Source organism: Eptatretus burgeri, chromosome 9 (assembly GCF_056783735.1).
Source record: "Eptatretus burgeri isolate ZD-2024b chromosome 9, Ebu_testis_v1, whole genome shotgun sequence".
Taxonomy (NCBI): domain Eukaryota; kingdom Metazoa; phylum Chordata; class Myxini; order Myxiniformes; family Myxinidae; genus Eptatretus; species Eptatretus burgeri.
Window position 1 is genome coordinate 44,518,001 of NC_140969.1, and position 17,594 is coordinate 44,535,594.

General features: G+C 41.2%; 2 protein-coding genes across 4 annotated transcripts in view; one reads left to right on the forward strand and one right to left on the reverse strand.

Moving 5' to 3' along the window:
• PKDCC (protein kinase domain containing, cytoplasmic) overlaps positions 1–15,148 on the forward strand; it is a 55,734-nt gene extending 40,586 nt beyond the window's left edge. Inside the window, exons 5-7 of one of the 3 annotated variants that reach the window (XM_085894970.1) lie at positions 2,532–2,639; positions 13,646–13,822; positions 13,944–15,148. In XM_085894970.1, the coding sequence (XP_085751096.1) occupies positions 2,532–2,639; positions 13,646–13,822; positions 13,944–14,023 (365 nt within the window). In that variant the 3' untranslated portion in view covers positions 14,024–15,148. Of the gene's footprint in view, positions 1–1,502; positions 2,390–2,531; positions 2,640–3,397; positions 6,928–13,645; positions 13,823–13,943 lie in introns of those variants that run through there. The other 2 variants (XM_085894971.1, XM_085894972.1) reach the window with 2 other exon arrangements.
• Positions 15,149–15,845: 697 nt separating this feature from the next.
• Positions 15,846–17,594, reverse strand: part of LOC147020031 (protein disulfide isomerase CRELD2-like) — a 70,557-nt gene continuing 68,808 nt past the window's right edge. Inside the window, exon 6 of the mRNA XM_085894976.1 lies at positions 15,846–17,594. This exon is cut by the window's right edge and continues 660 nt beyond it. The gene's annotated coding sequence lies outside the window, so the exon portion shown is untranslated.

A 17,594-nucleotide genomic window follows, 5' to 3' on the forward strand; every position in this document is an offset into this window, starting at 1 on the left:
GTGCAGCAAGTCCTCGCTTAGCTTTGTCCTGGTTAACATTGTTTTGTTGTCATGTCACTGATCTCTTAGAGAAGATACTCGTATAAAGTGGTTTTACCTCTAATTTAGAACCAAACTAATGGTTTTCTTCGTTTTAATAAAGCTACCGTATACATCATACCATAAATACTGGTGTATAAGCCCACCCAGAGTATGTACAGTATGCACCTTCGGCCACATAAAAAAATATTACTTGTTTAGCGTCCCTGCCCGACCTGGACTTTTTTTTCTTCTTTTTTTTTTCTCAAAAAAATCCTTAAAATAAAGTGTAAAAACTGTCAAAACAACGTTTTCCCGCCGAAGAACAGTGTCGAATCATGTTTACACTTTTAAGCCCACCGACGAACATGGCCCCTCCATCGGACAAAGGCTTATACCCACCAATGCGCCTGCGCATTAACATCAACGCCATTTGTTTTCCGGTTGCTGATGCATGCATGCTGTGTTCAATGACAGATGGAGTCAATGGAAGGTTTCAAAGTAGGACACGCTTTTGTATCGACTGACAATGGTATTTCTGATATGTTGTGTGGCCAAGGAAGGCGGCAATGAGCCAGTTAAAGATTGGTTTGGTTGTACGCCGGCCGTGGATATCACGCTTTTGGAACTGTATTGTGAATTTTGCAATGACATGTACGACGGCGATCCTATTGACGATGACATGCGATGTGCATTCTCACGTGTAAAGGTAGGGACAAGCAAGTCCATCAAGGACTTCACAAAGGTCTCCTCGAGTTCATCTGTGACTGATGTGGTGAAAAACCTTGGCTCATTCGTCATGTTTCTGATCCCTCCTGAAGTGCACCACCGGGGGCATGGTGACAGACTCTGATGACTATGGCAGTGCAAAGCCCAAGTGTGTTCAGTGTGTTTATGGCCAACGTCGATGCACGTTCAAAATTTATCACTTTTTCAATACTTGTGTACAAGTTTAACTTTCACTTGAACAAAGATTTAAACAGCAATTTTCATGTTTTCTTCTTCAATTTCTAGCTTGAAAGTTTCTATGGTCTTCTGTACCTCCCTAACTTGCCTTCTGACCATGAATACCATAGATGTTTTCGTCCTCCAGGCATGCTGCCACTCCAATCATAATATGTATATATATATATATATATATATATATATATATATATATATATATATATATATATATATATATATATTTATTTTTTTTTTTTTTTTAAATTATTATTATTTATTTATTTATTTATTTTTTAAACCTCCCTCCCTACCTGGAAAAATTTGAAGAGGTGGACGCTAAACAAGTAATTTTTTTTTATGTGGCCTTATATACACAGAGCTGTGCATCGATAGCATCGGTAGTTCTGGCCTGAAGTTATACGCAGGTGTGTGTGTATGAATGGTGTGTGAAGGAAGTTGTGGCCTGAATGTGTCAATGACGTGAAAGGATTTAAATATGTTGTCCCCCGCTCCTCCCCCTCCTCCTCCTCCATCTGTAGCATCACTGATTGAGGATGTGGCTGTGCCACTGATGGATTATTGTCCCTACTACCAGTACACTGGTACTCATTTTGCTGACCTTGGAAGGATGACAGGCTGAGTCAACCTTACCACCTGATGTTAATTCAACGACAATATAGCGGGTTTTGATTAGGTGGAAGAAGCCGATATTACACGACTGCAATCATGCGGAGAAGTGCTCATCAATGAAGATCTGAAGCAACTGGAGATGATGAGAAAAAAGCAACTAGAGATGATGATAGTCAATTGTTTGTTTAAAATTATTTAAAACTTGTACTCTATTTGGAAATAATGTCTTTTGTCTGACAATTTTTTGCCACACTCTAACCCCCCCCCCTCCGTCCCCCGCTCCCTATTTACATTCATTATTTTGGGGAGATTGGAATTGAATTCGCTTAAAGTCGTTTCAGTTAAAGCCGCACTTTTCAAGAACCTACAATGTTAAGTGAAGACGGATAACATTGATGTGGTGGAAATATAGTGCCACCTTTGGTGGTAGCCGGTATTACAAATTATATTCCTTTATCTTCATAATATAATGTAAGCTTCTCAAAATTATGATATGATGTGATGAATAAAAGTTATTTCAAAATTGAAAATTGTATGAAGTACATTTCTCACCAAAAGATGATCAAGAAGGGTACTCCCTCTCATCGGGTGGGAGTGCTCGCTAGTTTTTATCCCCCGCCGCGTGGCGGAAGGGGGATATTGTTATAATGTATTAATAAGCCTTCCCCATAAAGCTTTCGTAATGATATGGGTCATCTATAATGTAATATTTTACTAGCTATGCATGTAATAAGGGTGAATAGAGTGACTCCTCCCCCCCCACCCCCTCCTTCCCAGTTCCTACCAGTTCATGTGTGCATTAGATCCTGATGTACAATCTAATGATTCTAATCAGTTTGGTGAACTACATGCAAAGATTGCTATGAAATGGATTGGCACATTTATACAATGGTGTGAACTAACTTTTATTCTGAATTTCCTTCTTTCATGATACCCAGGCGAGCTGAGATGGAGCAGTGACAAAACGTTTCAGCGAATGGCATACATATTGCACAGCTACCAGAATGGCTGGTATCGAATGAATACGACGAAACCTGTGGGCCATGGTGAGGAATTGCATCCCAGGATTGCTGTATGCTTTCCATAGTAAACACACAGTGAACTAGAAGGGCACTCGGTAGAGCGCGCACCTCCGCCCCGTAATGCCTGATCCATGAGAACGTATCTGGCCCAATACATTTTTGAGATATCGTGCTATATATTGTTTTTTAGCCCGATCTCTCAATGGTGAAGAATCACTTTTAAAATTCCAGTATTTGGATCCGGATCCAGATCCTCACCAAAATCTAATCGATTCGTCCTTGTCACGCATCCAACTTGTCCACCAAATTTTGTCCAAATCTGTCCAACATTTTTGAGATATCCTGCTCACAGACAGACAGACAGACAGACAGACAGACAGGGGTGAAAACATAACCTCCGTCGACCTTCAGAGGTCGAGGTAATATTACATTGTGCCTCCAAAATTGTATCTGGAGAAAACTTTTTTTTTACACTGAAAAACAATTGACGCAACAAAGCTATCACGGGAAATTGACCTTACTGATGTCGGGCAGATACAAACAAGGAAGGCAATTTGAAGGTATTGTGTGTGAGTGGCACTAAAAATTCCAAGGTCAATCATAACAAGGAAGGCATCGTTTATTTTTCTTTTTTGGGGGTTTGGGTATTTGGAGGTGATGGGTGAATGGTTGAAGTGTGGGAATACAAGAACAAAACCTAATTTAAAATATGAACATTTGGAAACCACGAATTGTTTAATGACGATCTCGAACTGTATTTTCTGAACATTAATACTTTACAGAAGATTGGACGCAGGTGGTGGTCATTTTCCTCTGCTCTATCGACATTGACTACATCCCAGCACCCCTACCGAGTTCACAATGTAATTATCTTGGAGTTAGCAGTATAATTAGCAGGTGGTGCTAATTATACTGCTAACTCCGAGCAGAGAACTTGATCATGGAACTGGCACAATTTAATACATTACGGTACATACACTGCAGAGTATTTAATGTCTTAATCCCAAGTCCGTACGGGACAACCCGTTCGCTTTACATCTGCACCCAAAGTATGGTGTTCTGAGACTATAGTTCAAATGAGAATGTTAACATCAGGCCCAACTAATGTCTGCACTTGCAAGTCTTTCGAGGTGGCAGTTGGTGAAGTCTGTTTCTGGTGCACTGAATTAAGTTGATTTGTTCCCTCACTCTTATAGAATGGGGGCATGATAGATACTGGTAGTGGTAATGGTAAACCTGATTGTCTTGATTTTGTACTTGTGGAAAAGGCCAAAGTCCCTGTTGAAGCTCGGCCCAACAACAACAACAACAACACCATCCCCACAACAACCCCTACCCCAGTTTCACAGGGTGCAACGTGGAACTGGTGGCCATTTTTTCCTTTTCTAGAATCGGCCACATAATGCAGTGTTTTTCTCAGGAGTGTTGTAAACCTCTGCTTCTTTTCACTTTGCTTTCCCTTGAGCATTCACTCATTCTATGGGTATGCACACTCGGTAGGTCAGGTATGGGAGCATTCACATGAGCAGCACGTCACTGCGTCCACTTTGCACCGGTACTCCAGGGGCCTCCATCTGGCCATCCCCTCGGGCAGATGCCTAGCCCATCCCCATCTCCTTGATATTCTGATCAACCTGCTGCAAACCATGAGGCACGTGGTCGGCCCATTGGCCTCCTCCACTCATGAGGCTCCCTCGCTGAGAGAATCTGGTGAGCAGGATCAGCGTCAGGAAAATGAGCCACATATCCATACAGCTGCAGCTGATGCTCACAGATTATGCAGGTAACAAATCTCATTTGAGTCTCTCTCAGCAACTTGCCCATTGGACGCAAAGTCCGACCAGCGATAGCCAAGGATTCTCTGGTCAGGGTCCAAGTCTCACACCTGTAGAACAAGACTGGAAGGACCTGAAGACTCGAACTCTCGTCCTCCACTGGCAGCGCCACACCCCAATGAATCCATGACTCCCAGGCCTGACCCAGACGTCTATTTACCTCTGACTCACAGCCAGCAGAGACATAAATATCATTGGCAAGGTAAGTGAATCTCGCCGTTTCCTCAACATCCTCACCACAAACAGGCACAGCAAAGATAGCAGCATCCAAAATGTCATTGAAAGCCTGGATCTTAATTTTGACCCAGGGAACCTGTAATCCCAGCAGCTCCGACTCCTCATTCAGCACCTCGAGAGCCCCCAAAAGGATATCCAGAGTCTCCGCAAACATGACTGCATCATCTGGGAAAACAAAGTCAGAGATCTTGACATTCCCAAATGATGCACTGCAACTTGATCTCTCCCACATCCTCCCCAGAATCTAGTCCATACAAGCGCTAAAAAGTGTGGGGGCCAGTACAAACTCCAGTAACAACTGGAAATAAGTCAGAGATGGTACCACCACATCTCGCAGCACTCTCAGTACCGGAGTACAGTTCAGATATCAGATTGATCAGTATTGGTGGTACCCCACGAAGACCAAGAATCCTCCAGAAGGCATCTCAGTTCACTGAATCAAACGCTTTACAGAGATCAACATCGGCTGCAAGCAGCCCCTGCCAAAACTCTTGCCTGCATTCGGTGAGGATCCGAAGAGCAAGGATACGGTCAATCGTTGACCTCTTTGGTGTGAAGCCTGACTGCTCTGGACGCTGGTGCTCAAGCAGATGGTGGCGAACCCTATCAAGAATTATCCGAGCAGACGTTGCGTGACACTGAGAGCAGCGTCACCCCTCGGTAGTTGTTACAGTCCTGGCTGTCCACCTTCCTTTTCCATAGAGGAACAACAAGGCCCCTCTTCCAGTCAGTTGGGATGATGCCTGTGTTCCAGGCAGAGCACAGAACTGCATGCAATGACACAAATGCAGCATTTCCACCAACCTTGAGATGTTGAGCATGGATGCCACAGATCCCTGGAGCTTTACCCCCATTTAAACCAGGTCACCACAGCCTGTGTTTCCATAAATGAAGTTTGATCACAATTGATTGGAGGGTCAGCAATAGGAATAGTTACACCTCTGACATCCAACTCGACAGCTGGTGGATCAGCCTGGTACTCGGTATGTTGTTGTTGTTGTTGTTGTTAATGAAAGCTGAAATTCAACTCGATAGGTTATTCTTCTATTGCGAGAAGTCTTCTCTGTCATGCTTTAATATTTTGCATTTGTTGTTTATGGATGCTTTATTGCTCCATTTTCCTCTTGCTTGTTTGATTTGAAATCCTTTATGTGTGGTTTGTTCTCTCTGGAATAAAATGGCATTCTTGAGCAAGGTTGTCATCACGTTCGCATTCATCTGCCCATCAGCACGTGTACATTGTTTTATTCAAATTTACACTTTCACTCAGTCAGATTGGTTACTTCCTCAACCCCCTGGTGGCCAACAATGGATGAGGACCTGACTCGGCAATTCATACAAGTTCGTGAGGACAAACATCCATGATGTTGAAACCAGAAGAGGTATGCACAGAGATATTACATGCTTCAAAGAAGACATGTGCAGGATAACTGAGTTCCTCTATCCACATATGTGGGTTGATCAAAACTCTTCTGAATAATCCAGAGAATGCTGCAATGGAAAGAGAATGCCTCCCTCAGTGTGATGTAACGTAGATCAAGTTTGTCGACGCACACAATACATTACTTTCATGGCAGTAGTTACAGCTGAAAGTGAAGATCATGTGATACAGCCCTTCAGTACAACCAACTGATGCAGGAAAGATGCAGGAGCATCAGAACAGTTCCCTCTCTCGTCTGAGTTCAGCAGCGCATAGTCACAGGAGGACCTCGATGACGAATATAAGATGGCTCTCTTTGTGCATTTCTTTGGTGGCGAGGCAAAGGAGGCAGTTGCTGGCCTTGAGGCCAAAGATGGCTGAGCACAACAAGCCCTACAGATTTTTGAGGAGAGATGTAGCCAACCGTTTATGGTCATGAACTCTTTAATTGGCAAATTAATCAAGAAACCACCTATGCATAATGGTGACAAGGTGTCCCTGAGAAGGTTCACCAATCAAACGATTAGGACATTAGCAACGTTTAGAGCTATGGACTGCTTGAGCAACATCAATCAAGGAAATGTGGTGGATATGGTGAAGCGACTGCCTTGATGCCTTCAGAATGATTTTTGCCTATCTCTCCTGTGATTAAACCACGCCCTGGCAGTGGAGTTCCACTTCATATCAAGAACTCAATTTCTCACAGTCTATGCACTGATCTTACACCTCCAAACCCTCTGGCTGGGACTTCCCTCCGCTCCCACCTCTTGTTCATCTGTGTGTTGTACCGTCCTCGTAACAGGGACGACTCTGTCTCTGTCTCTGTCTCTGTCTCTGTCTCTGTCTCTGTCTCTCTCTCTCTCTCTCTCTCTCTCTCTCTCTTTCTCTCTCTCTCTCTTTCTCTCTCTCTCTCTCTCTCTCTCTCTTTCTCTCTTTCTCTCTTTCTCTCTTTCTCTCTTTCTCTCTTTCTCTCTTTCTCTCTTTCTCTCTTTCTCTCTTTCTCTCTTTCTCTCTTTCTCTCTTTCCCCCTTTCTGTCTCTCTTTCTCTCTTTCTCTCTTTCTCTCTTTCTCTCTTTCTCTCTTTCTCTCTTTCTCTCTTTCTCTCTTTCTCTCTTTCTCTCTTTCTCTCTTTCTGTCTTTCTCTCTTTCTCTCTTTCTCTCTTTCTCTCTTTCTCTCTTTCTCTCTTTCTCTCTTTCTCTCTTTCTCTCTTTCTCTCTTTCTCTCTTTCTCTCTTTCTCTCTTTCTCTCATCCCATCTTGTCTTCAGTAATCCTATCACAATTCCTGACCCATGGTACACTGAATCCTGTTGTGTTGCAGTTACTCTGAAAAAAACAACTTTCCTTATCAGTGTATTCCAAAAAGTCCACAACAAGTGTGTCCACTTTCAGGAGAGCCAGAAAACAACATCTGTCCAACCTTGAGAATGAACTTTCAAACTCATCTCCCTCCTTTAAAACTGGTGGCACCTTGTTAAGTCTGTCTCTGGAGTATGCTTCCCTTCCATCTCTTCCCTCTCTTCAAATGGCACCGTAGCCAACTCTGCTCATGAGAATGAATGCCTCAATTCTGTGTTTGCTTCCAAATCTTGTGTTCCCAATCCCTCACTCTTGGTATCCATCCTTTTGTTATATGAAACTGCTTCTGGACTCTGTCTTTTTCATCTGATAAGGTGGAGAATATGCTTTCAACCCAAGACTCTGATTCTGCTGGGTGTTGTCTTCATGGTTTGGGTGGTGGACTTGGGATCCAAGGATCCTGAGATCAAATCCCACTCGGTTGTTGAATTAATACCAGGTGGGGTTGACTCGGCCTGGTCATCCTTCCGAGGTCGGTAAAATGAGTGCCAGCTTGCTGGTAACTGTGTTGGGGTGGCAACCCATCCAGGATTGTGCCCAATAGCCCAGGAGACTGCTTCGGCAGCACCAACGCTCTGCACAGAGTATGGTCACAATGGATGGATGGACTCTGACTCTGCAACTGGACTGGACGGCATCATCTAACATGTCCTAAAATCAACGTGGATCTAACGTGGATCAGACTATGCATGACATTATAATATGTTGGACCAGGTCATTGAAAGGATTCTACCATGCATTGCATAACAAGTTAGATCAGGTCATTGAAAGGATCATACCTTGCATGACATTATCATGGAGTACATAGTCCTCCATATAGAGAGATGATATGTGGAAAAATGGCCACCCATTCAAATGTGTACACAATGATATGCTAATAAACTACTATAGATTGGTCATAAGCATTTAAAAGCCATACCCTTTATTCTCGAGCGTTTTCTGAACTACCAAGATTTAAAAAGACACCAGACTACATCGCTAAAGTACCACAATGAGAGATCGCTAAAATGCCAATTTGCACACCTTCTTCTGATTCTCCCCCTCCAAAACAATGTAAAACTGTAGCCCAATCTACCTCAATAATTGCTGAAACCATGATGGTGATTCCAACACGAGGAAGTTACTTTGGCTCTGGGCGAGTGCACGCAAACCAAAATTTAAAAACACATAAAACATTCGCTGTTTTATTCGTAAAATAAATCAAACACAAATGTGGACTCAACCAAACTAGGCCAGGATTGTGAGAGGGGGGAAGATGGACATTCCCATTCCAAAAGCAATACATATCCAAACCATCCCCCAAATCAACTGAAACATGTATGAAAACAATTTAATAACATAAATGGATTTATCCATACCAAAATAACATGTGTATAAAACATAAGCTTTTTTTTTTGATGATAATCGCATCGTTTTGCATATGTGGTAATCCACAGAGTGGACTGAACGAAAAGCCAGGATTGAGGGGGGGGGAGAGCTAGAATATACCATAAGCTGAATTAAATTACACCATAAGGCCTTAGTTATTTTATAACTTGGTTTACGGATCCGCCGACGGTATATTTGCCGAAATGAAATATAAATATAAAACACATTTTTAGCCTTTTATATTTATAAATTTTCCGCCAAAAGGTGCAAAAGTTTCAAAACCCGAAATGTAAACGTCGGCATTTATTTTCAAAATATAATTTCGTGCGCGCGCACCAAAATGCCGAGTCATCTTTAACCAAACTGCGTAGTAGAACTGCACAGTAGTCCGGTCATGGCGTCTGAGCAGTGGCCAGCGTGGTTCAGATTGACTGTGGTTTCTGGGGCGAAAGTGATTGTTAAGAAGTATGTCAGCAGTATAAATTCGAGTGACTATTGGTGATTTAATCACACAACATCTTGACAACGAATATTCTGGCCGAACTATTGCATCAATTCAGTGCAGCAGCAGGGATGATTCGCAGGCAACTCTCGATCGTGCCAATTCTGTTTCCATCGAAAGTTGTACACCGCTGTTCGTATTGAAAGATTTTGGTGCCAAGTACGTCAAAGTTTCCCTGCGAGATGCTGATATTCAGCCTTCAATGGACCAGAAATCAGCCTTTGATGTGCTCATGGGGATGGGGAGATGGTACGATGAGATGCCCGCTGAAAAGTAAGAGCTGGTTATGGCTCTGATTGACCGTTTTGAGCGTGTTGACTCCGAGTCGACACCTTTTTTAATCATATCCAGCACTATACACTGGTGTGCACACACACATCTACGACTTGGACAGTAATTTTCTCAGCATTGTTTCCATTTGTTTGATGATCCAACAGGTTTCTATAAGAAAAACGAGCCAGACTATGTTGTAAAAACAAGTTTTAATCCTTCTTTATTGTTTTTCACATCAGATGATACAGTGAACATGTGCATCCTGCATTTGAATGGTCTTCCATCTTCAATGTTTTCTTAGATCCTCCTGGTCCGGGATTTATATTTATTCCTCTCCCCCCCCCCCTCCCCCACCTACCCTTGACTTTTCCATGGAACATCCGAAAACAAATCATAAAAATATATAATTTCTAAATATTGAAGTTATATTTCTATTTCGACCTGCCAACCCTATATTTTAGCTGAAGAACTGTGTAAACCAAGTTATAAAATAACTAAGGCCTAAGCTGAAAAATTCATACCAAAATAACTTAAATATATAAAACATTAAGCATTTTATTATTTTAAAAAATTGCATAAACATAACAAAAAAAGAACAATTTATAAAAAATGGAAATGCATAGAGAGATAAAATCTCAAAAACAACCAACCAAACAAGGAAGGAATGGCATCACATTACGATACCACAATATGACACCGCAATCCTCTTCTGGTTTGCTTTGAAATGCTCCCTGACCTTCACCTCCTCCACCATATTGGGATTGTTACTTAAAAGGAGTTCTAACACTGCACTCCCCCACATGGGCTTATCTGCACACTCAGTTAAAAAGCAATCCTGGACTAAATCTTGGAAATCCTCATCTGCTGTGGTGTGTGTTTGTCTCCGGACGCGTCCGCCCGGACTTTGTCTGTCTGTCTTCCCCATCTTTTTTCCCCCTCTCAGTATTCCTGTCATCAAATTAACTTGTGGTATTTGCTGGTTGAACTAAAAGGGCATTCGGTGGAGTGCACACCTCCGCCACGTAATACCTGATCCACGAGAACATTTTTGAAATATCATAATATCCAGTACTATATTGTTTTTGGCCCTATTTCTCAATGGTGAAGAATCACTTTGATAATTAAATAATTCTCGTATCCAGATCCGAATTCTATTTTCACCAAAATCAAATCAATTCGTCATTGCCGCACACCCAACATGCCCACCAAGTTTCGTCCAAATTTGTCCACAACTTTTTGAAATATCATGCTATATATCGATTGAGCATGATCTCTCAATAGTGAAGAATCACTTTAAAATTTCTAGTCATCGGATCTGGATCTTCACCAACATCGAATCAGTTATTCCTTTTCACACACCCAACATATCCACCAAGTTTCATCCAAATTCGTGCATAACTTTTTGAGATATCATGCAACATATCATTTTTGGCCCGATCTCTCAATGATGAAGAATCGCTTTAAAATTCTAGTAGTGTCGGATCCGGATCTGGATCTTCACCAAAATGTATTCATTTCATCCTTGTCACACACCCAACCTGTCCACATAATTGCAACTGTATTTCTCCACAACTTTTTGAGATATCCTGCACACAAACAGACAGAAAGGGGTGAAAACATAACCTCCTTCACCTTCGGTGGCGGAGGTACAAATAATAAGAAACATCATAGGTCAGGGTCGGATGTCCGATTAAAACAGGGTTGCATCAAAGCGGGACGTCTTGGTACGTGGTCCTCACTGCCAGCAGTTATTAAGTGGCAGTTCTAGTTATGTACATTATTTATTATGTAAAACACCATCCAAAATACATGACACAAAACTCCACAAATCCCACACAAAACAAGTCCTGGTGAGGCTCTGTAATCTCTGATTGCTCTTTTTGTTGGTTTAATTGACTTGCACTGCATCCTTCCTTTTCTGAATCCCCCATATCATCTCTCAACATGCACTACTTTCCATCATACTCGATTGCGTATGGTTTCTCCATCTCAGCCCAACTTTCATCCAAAATTGCTTAAAACCAGCGTTGCTTTTATTCCACATCCAGTTTGTTTAATCCGATTGGTCTTCATCTTTGTAATCTGTATGATTGCTATCTCCACTGTTCCCCTTCCTATATGCCCCCCCCCCCCATCAGAAAGCTGGGTTTGCTATATTCTCCCAAACATTTTGTCACATTCACCTTGGAAATTTCCATGTGGTAGAAATGTACAACAAATGGATTTTAATTAAGGAAACTTTAACTTGATCTGACATTGCGTTTTAAGTCGAGCTGTATAGATTGAGCCACCATTTACACATATAAGCCATCCTCTTGATTCTGAAACACAATTCATAACTGGTTAAAAAAAAAAGTGATGTTCAGGTTGGCATTTTGAGTAACTAGTTGTGAAACATTTTTTTACAATGTAATTTATTAACCACCATATCACTATTCACCACCCTTATTCAAATCAAAGCTCACCACTATATATTGGTGTTTTCTTCTGCACCTGATTCAAGAACCACACCAATTACTTGCTCATACTTGTCTCTTTACTTGCCTCTTGGACCTGTCTCCATGGCGACCAATGGGGATGGCCATCATCGAGAACAAGATGCTGGGTCAGAGAGACAAGTTGGCATGACAAAAAGAGTTAAATCAACACCACTGGCTTTGCAAAGAAACTTCTGGGGAGGGCATTGGGCACCCTCCAGACCACACAATGGCAGTGGGGAAAAGGGATAAAGGATGGGGAATGTCTTTTGCTTACTTAGATGGAGAAGGGAGTGTGCGACTGTGAATGAACAAAGCGAGAGGGCTGCCAGATGGAGGATTGGAGTAAAACCAACGGTGTGATCATTAGGGAATTATGGAGATGCAAAGTGAAACAAAAAGGGAATTGGAAATGGAGGAGGTGATGGGGTCCATGGAAGGTTGTCTTTCCAGGTTTGAAGGGTATTCATTTTGTTCGGGTTTTATTTGCTGCTTTTTCAACGGTGAACGAAGGCTCGTTAAACAGCTTGTGCACAAATCACGTGGAACAAAAACTTTAGGAGATGATGGACAAATTGACAGCACACAGCATTGGAATCTCATGTCCCAGCATCTTGATCCGTTTGCGCAAATTTGATCAGACAAACAGGCCGATCCAAAGTGATATAGCGTCAGCCATTTTGTTGAAGAAGTCAGAAGGAAAGATGTAAATATGAGAATTAAATAAAGTTGGCTGTGCTGCTTTTTTTTCTTTTCCTCCATTCGCAATCTCCTGCTGTTAGCTAAACAATGGATCCTGAAGGTCAGGGTGTTTGATTTGTTCCTGCCTTTTCGCCTCTTGTTTCCCAATGTGAATAGTAACAGCTGGAATTTTGCTTGGGTGCTGAAGCAATCATTTAAAATGATGTAATGGTGGAATGTCATGATTCATAACTACCCAATCCACTTCTATAAACTCTTCCCATCATACAAAGCCAGAAGGATAACGAATTGGTCACGTGCCTCTTTCTGAGCTGTCTCGTTTTTGGTGCAGGTCTTGGAATGAGATCTGACTATAAGATGGCCATTTGCTGCAGGTCTTACATCGCATTGTTGAGCATTTCTTACTTGGGAGGAGATGTTAAGCCATCTCTCTTTACTTCTCTGCACATGCATGAGGATGTAAATTCTACCATGTTATATATTTCACAAGTATATGCTTTTTAGTTAGTACCATGACCGAAAGACCCCACCAAAACACTCAATGGGCTACATAAGCTGCATAACTCGAAAGTGGATGGAAGCATTAATTAGAATGTGGATGTGATGTAGGCATTGTGAGCCAATTGGTCTCTTTCTGTGCTTGAGTTTTCCATACGTATCGTATTATCTAAAAGCTATTTCTGCTCTCTCATTCACATAGAACCTTTTAAAATTTTTCTCTTTTTGCACAACCTTAAATCCCCTCTTTTGATTTAACTTTTAATTTGGCTTTTGTTGTATCAAGGCATTCGTTTTCAATTCTTCTAATATACCCTTTTTATATGGTCTGACTTTCTGACTCGTCCACAAAATCCCCAGCATATATGCGGTTGAGAGGCGTGAGTATCTCCCAGAGGCAAGACTATCGCTGCATGCCTTCGTACCACTCACTGGCCTGCTTACTTTCAATCTTGGACACCCATGAAGCTGCGGAGGTTTGTGATGAGCATCCCTCGTGCCGAGCTTTTGTCTTCACAGGGCAAACCACTTGGACAGGTGTGTTGGATGAAATATGTGAAGAGTGATGTGTGTGAAGACTAAAGAATGCTGCAGAGTTCTTGCATTTTGTCTCATTTTTGTCGAAGTATCTTGTCCTCATTAATGCCTTTGTTCTTAGGCCGCCATCTTGTGTTCTTCAAGACAGGAGCAAATGACACGAGACTGGATCCAGATGCAACCTCGTTTGTAAGAACTTGAACTCCTCTTCGCAGGCAGCAATGCTCAACGAGTTGTGTGTCTGAGAATCTGTAACCAACGAAGAAACGGGAATGTCGACAAACTGTTTTGAAAACTCCACAGACATCAAGATGCAGGGAGTGCAGTGTATGTTCGTTTACATGAAACGAGAACATTCAGAATGGAATTTCAAGTTCCTCGTTCAACATGTGTGGTCACTTTGCTGTGGCTCTTCGTGAGCCGGCCATTTTATGGTCTTCATGAATCTTCTGGCTTAAATGAAGTATTGAGGATAATCGATGACTCGACATACTTGATCTTAACTGGTTCTGTGAATGAATTTTGAGGACATCATTGTGGATGTGAAATCCCCATGAAATGGAGATCCTATCGGATTACTCTTCACTTTCACATGTGGTGCCGAGTTGAATCATGAAGTGTTACTCTAATTACTCCTGGCATCCTGTGAAATTGGTTGAAACGTGGCTCTTGATACCAAATAGGTGCACAATCTTCTGAGAGGAGTTGGGCATAAACACATGCAAGCCATTTTCTAAACAACACCAATACCTGCCAAGCAGTACCTAATCAGCTGTAACTTATCCTCAATGTACATGCAACAAATAAGTAATTCAGGGGTTTCTTTTTCATAAGTTTCATCTGGACAATTTTATCTGGTTGATAAAACCATTAAGGTAGAAAACAGTGTTGTCCACCACTTGTGGAGATAAGCTTGGGAAAATACACGTAACAATTATACACCGGCCCATTTGGCTGCTATGTGGAGATTGCCCACTCTCCCATCATACCCTTCTCATTAACCCATTATCTCTGATGCCTTACCACCCTCTCCATTCCCCACTAATCCCCACCAGACCTTTCCTGCTCATTACTTCGGAAACTAATCTGCCGTTTATTTTATTTGGCCAAATCCAGGATCACTAATTTGCAAGCACAGCTGGCCAGTTTTCCACCAGGAGGGAAGATTTAGTGGCTTGGTGAGACAAATGACAATCTGTCAGTTTAAAAAGTTCAATGTCCTTTTAAAAGGTGGAAAAAAAAACTTGGTTATAATGAAATATAATGTGTATTTATTGTTTGTTATCAGAGTTGGCAAAAGCGTTGGCAATGAAAATTGAAACTGAGGATTTTGTACCCAACATGTTTCTTTTGTGCAATTTGCTGTTCAGGTGGATTTTGCCTTTTGTGAGGCATCTCCAATTACCTCTTGAGCATGTTATCGATTTTTATTTCCCGTTAAATATGCAGAAAGATTTCTGCTGCATAAATGTTTCGTGTTGTATAAAATACTGTTCAAATGTTCATTTTCATCAAGAATGTATGCATTCTTATTGTCCTGAATGAACCAAACTAATTGACGATATTGTGCCAGGGAAGAACTTAGGTTTTCTTGAAGATTCGTCTCATCTTTCACATAAACTTGTGAAAGTGCTTTGTAAAAACAGTTGGATCACAATGATGGTTTTGCAACTCACCCTACACAATGACGTTGATATGTTGGGCAGAGTGCTGCTCAAATTTCAAACAAACTAAATCCCACAATTATCTTATTTTCGTCCTTCCCTCTGTTTCCGTGTCCAGATTACCATCTGATGCAAGAGGTATCAAGGAATTGTTTGGGGGGTGGGGGGGGGAGGGATTGTGTGCTCATGCATCGATACACTTAGAATGATGAACACTTTGGGACCTAATTTGTTGGATGAACGTAATTCATGCAAAAATGAATTACAATGACACGTTGGGACCTTCATAGCCTCATTTTCGATGCATATGATTATTCTCAGCAGCATTTGCAGGGTTTTTTTTTTGTTCCAAATCACATTTCTAATGTAGAGACATGTGTTTTTCATCAAATAGTGTGTATTTCAGCTTGTACAATGCAAAAGAACACATTTTACACAAGAATCCTCATTCATGCAAAAACTTTTATTTCCTGAAAACGAGCATTTTTCAGACATTTGCTTGTTCTGACCCCTTCATGTTCCAAATCACTTTTAATGCAGAAACCTGTGTTGGTTTTTTTTTTTAATCAAATAGTGTGTTGTCCTCCTTAATGCCTTTGTTCTTTGGCCACAATCTTGTGTTCAAGACAGGAACAAATGACACGAAGCCAGATCCAGATGCAACTGGTCTTTCTGGTTTTAAACAGCTTGGACTAAGGAAAATAACATTTTGCACAAGAAAGCAGATTCATGTGAAAACGGTTTTATTTGCTGAAAATAAGCATACATCAATCAGACATTAGCTTTTTCTGACCCCATTTCTTGTTCAAAATCACTATTCTAATGCAAAAAAAGATTTTTAGCAAATGTGTATTTAACTAAAATGAAAACACATTTTACAAGAAACCTTTTTCATGCGAAAACGGTTTCATTTGCTGAGAACGAGCGTTTTTCACACATTAGCTTGTTCTGACCCCGTTTTTTGTTCCGTCACAATTGTGATGCAGAATCGCGTTTCTCATCAAATAGTGTGTACTTTAGCTTGTACGACAAAAGAAAACACATTTTGCACAAGAAAGCTGAGATTCATGCGAAAACAATCAAATTTGCTTGCACAAGGGTATTTTTATTTTCACCCCATTTTTTTGCTCTAAATCACAATTCCTATACAGAAATGGAAAACATCCATCAAATAGTGTGTATTTAGCTTGTACTCAGCAAAACAACACATTTTACACTGAAAATCTTATTCATGCATAAACGTTCTTACTTGCCTCATAAAAGCATCAAACAAAATTTGGGTCAAAATCACTATTCTATTGCAAGAAACAGGTGTTCTTATCACCAGGTATTTTGGCTTGGAATAAGCACAACACATTTTACACTGGGAGCCTTTTTGCATTAATAACAGTCAAAATCACCCAATACACATGTTCTTAACACAATGACTTGTTCTGACCCCGTTTTTTCTGTTCAGAATCACAATTCCAATGCAGAAACATGTGTTTTCATCAAATAGTGTGCGTTTTAGTTTGTGCGTTTCCTCGAAAGAAACGTTTTTAACACAACGACTTGTTATGACCACGTTTTTTGTTCGAAATCAGTTTGTTTGCAAAAAAACGTGGGTTTTCAACAAATAGTGTGTATTTTCATTTGCACTAAGCAAAACAACACATTTTACACAAGAAACCATATTCTTGCAAAAACAGTTGAATACATGCGTTTTTAACACAATAATTTAGCCTGGTGTTTGGCACAGTGGTTAGGGTGGTGGCTTGGGATCCCACTTGGCTTGGGATATCCTTGGGTTCTGAGTTCAAGCCGTCAGCCACTGTATTAAATTAATGCACCAGGGGGTTAACTCAGCCTGTCATCCTTCCGAGATTGGTGAAATGAGTACCAGTTCCAGTGTGTGTACTGGTAGAGGGGCACTGCATCAGTGACACAGTCATGCTTCAAGAAATGATAGCTACCCTGGCAGCTAAGCTGCCATACGACCACCACCAACCCAATAACTTGTTTTTCCGCTGGTTTTTTTTTGCTCTAAATCATAATTCCAATGCAGAAACATGCATTTTCATTTGCACGAAGCAAAACAACACATTTTACACAAGAAACCATATTCTTGC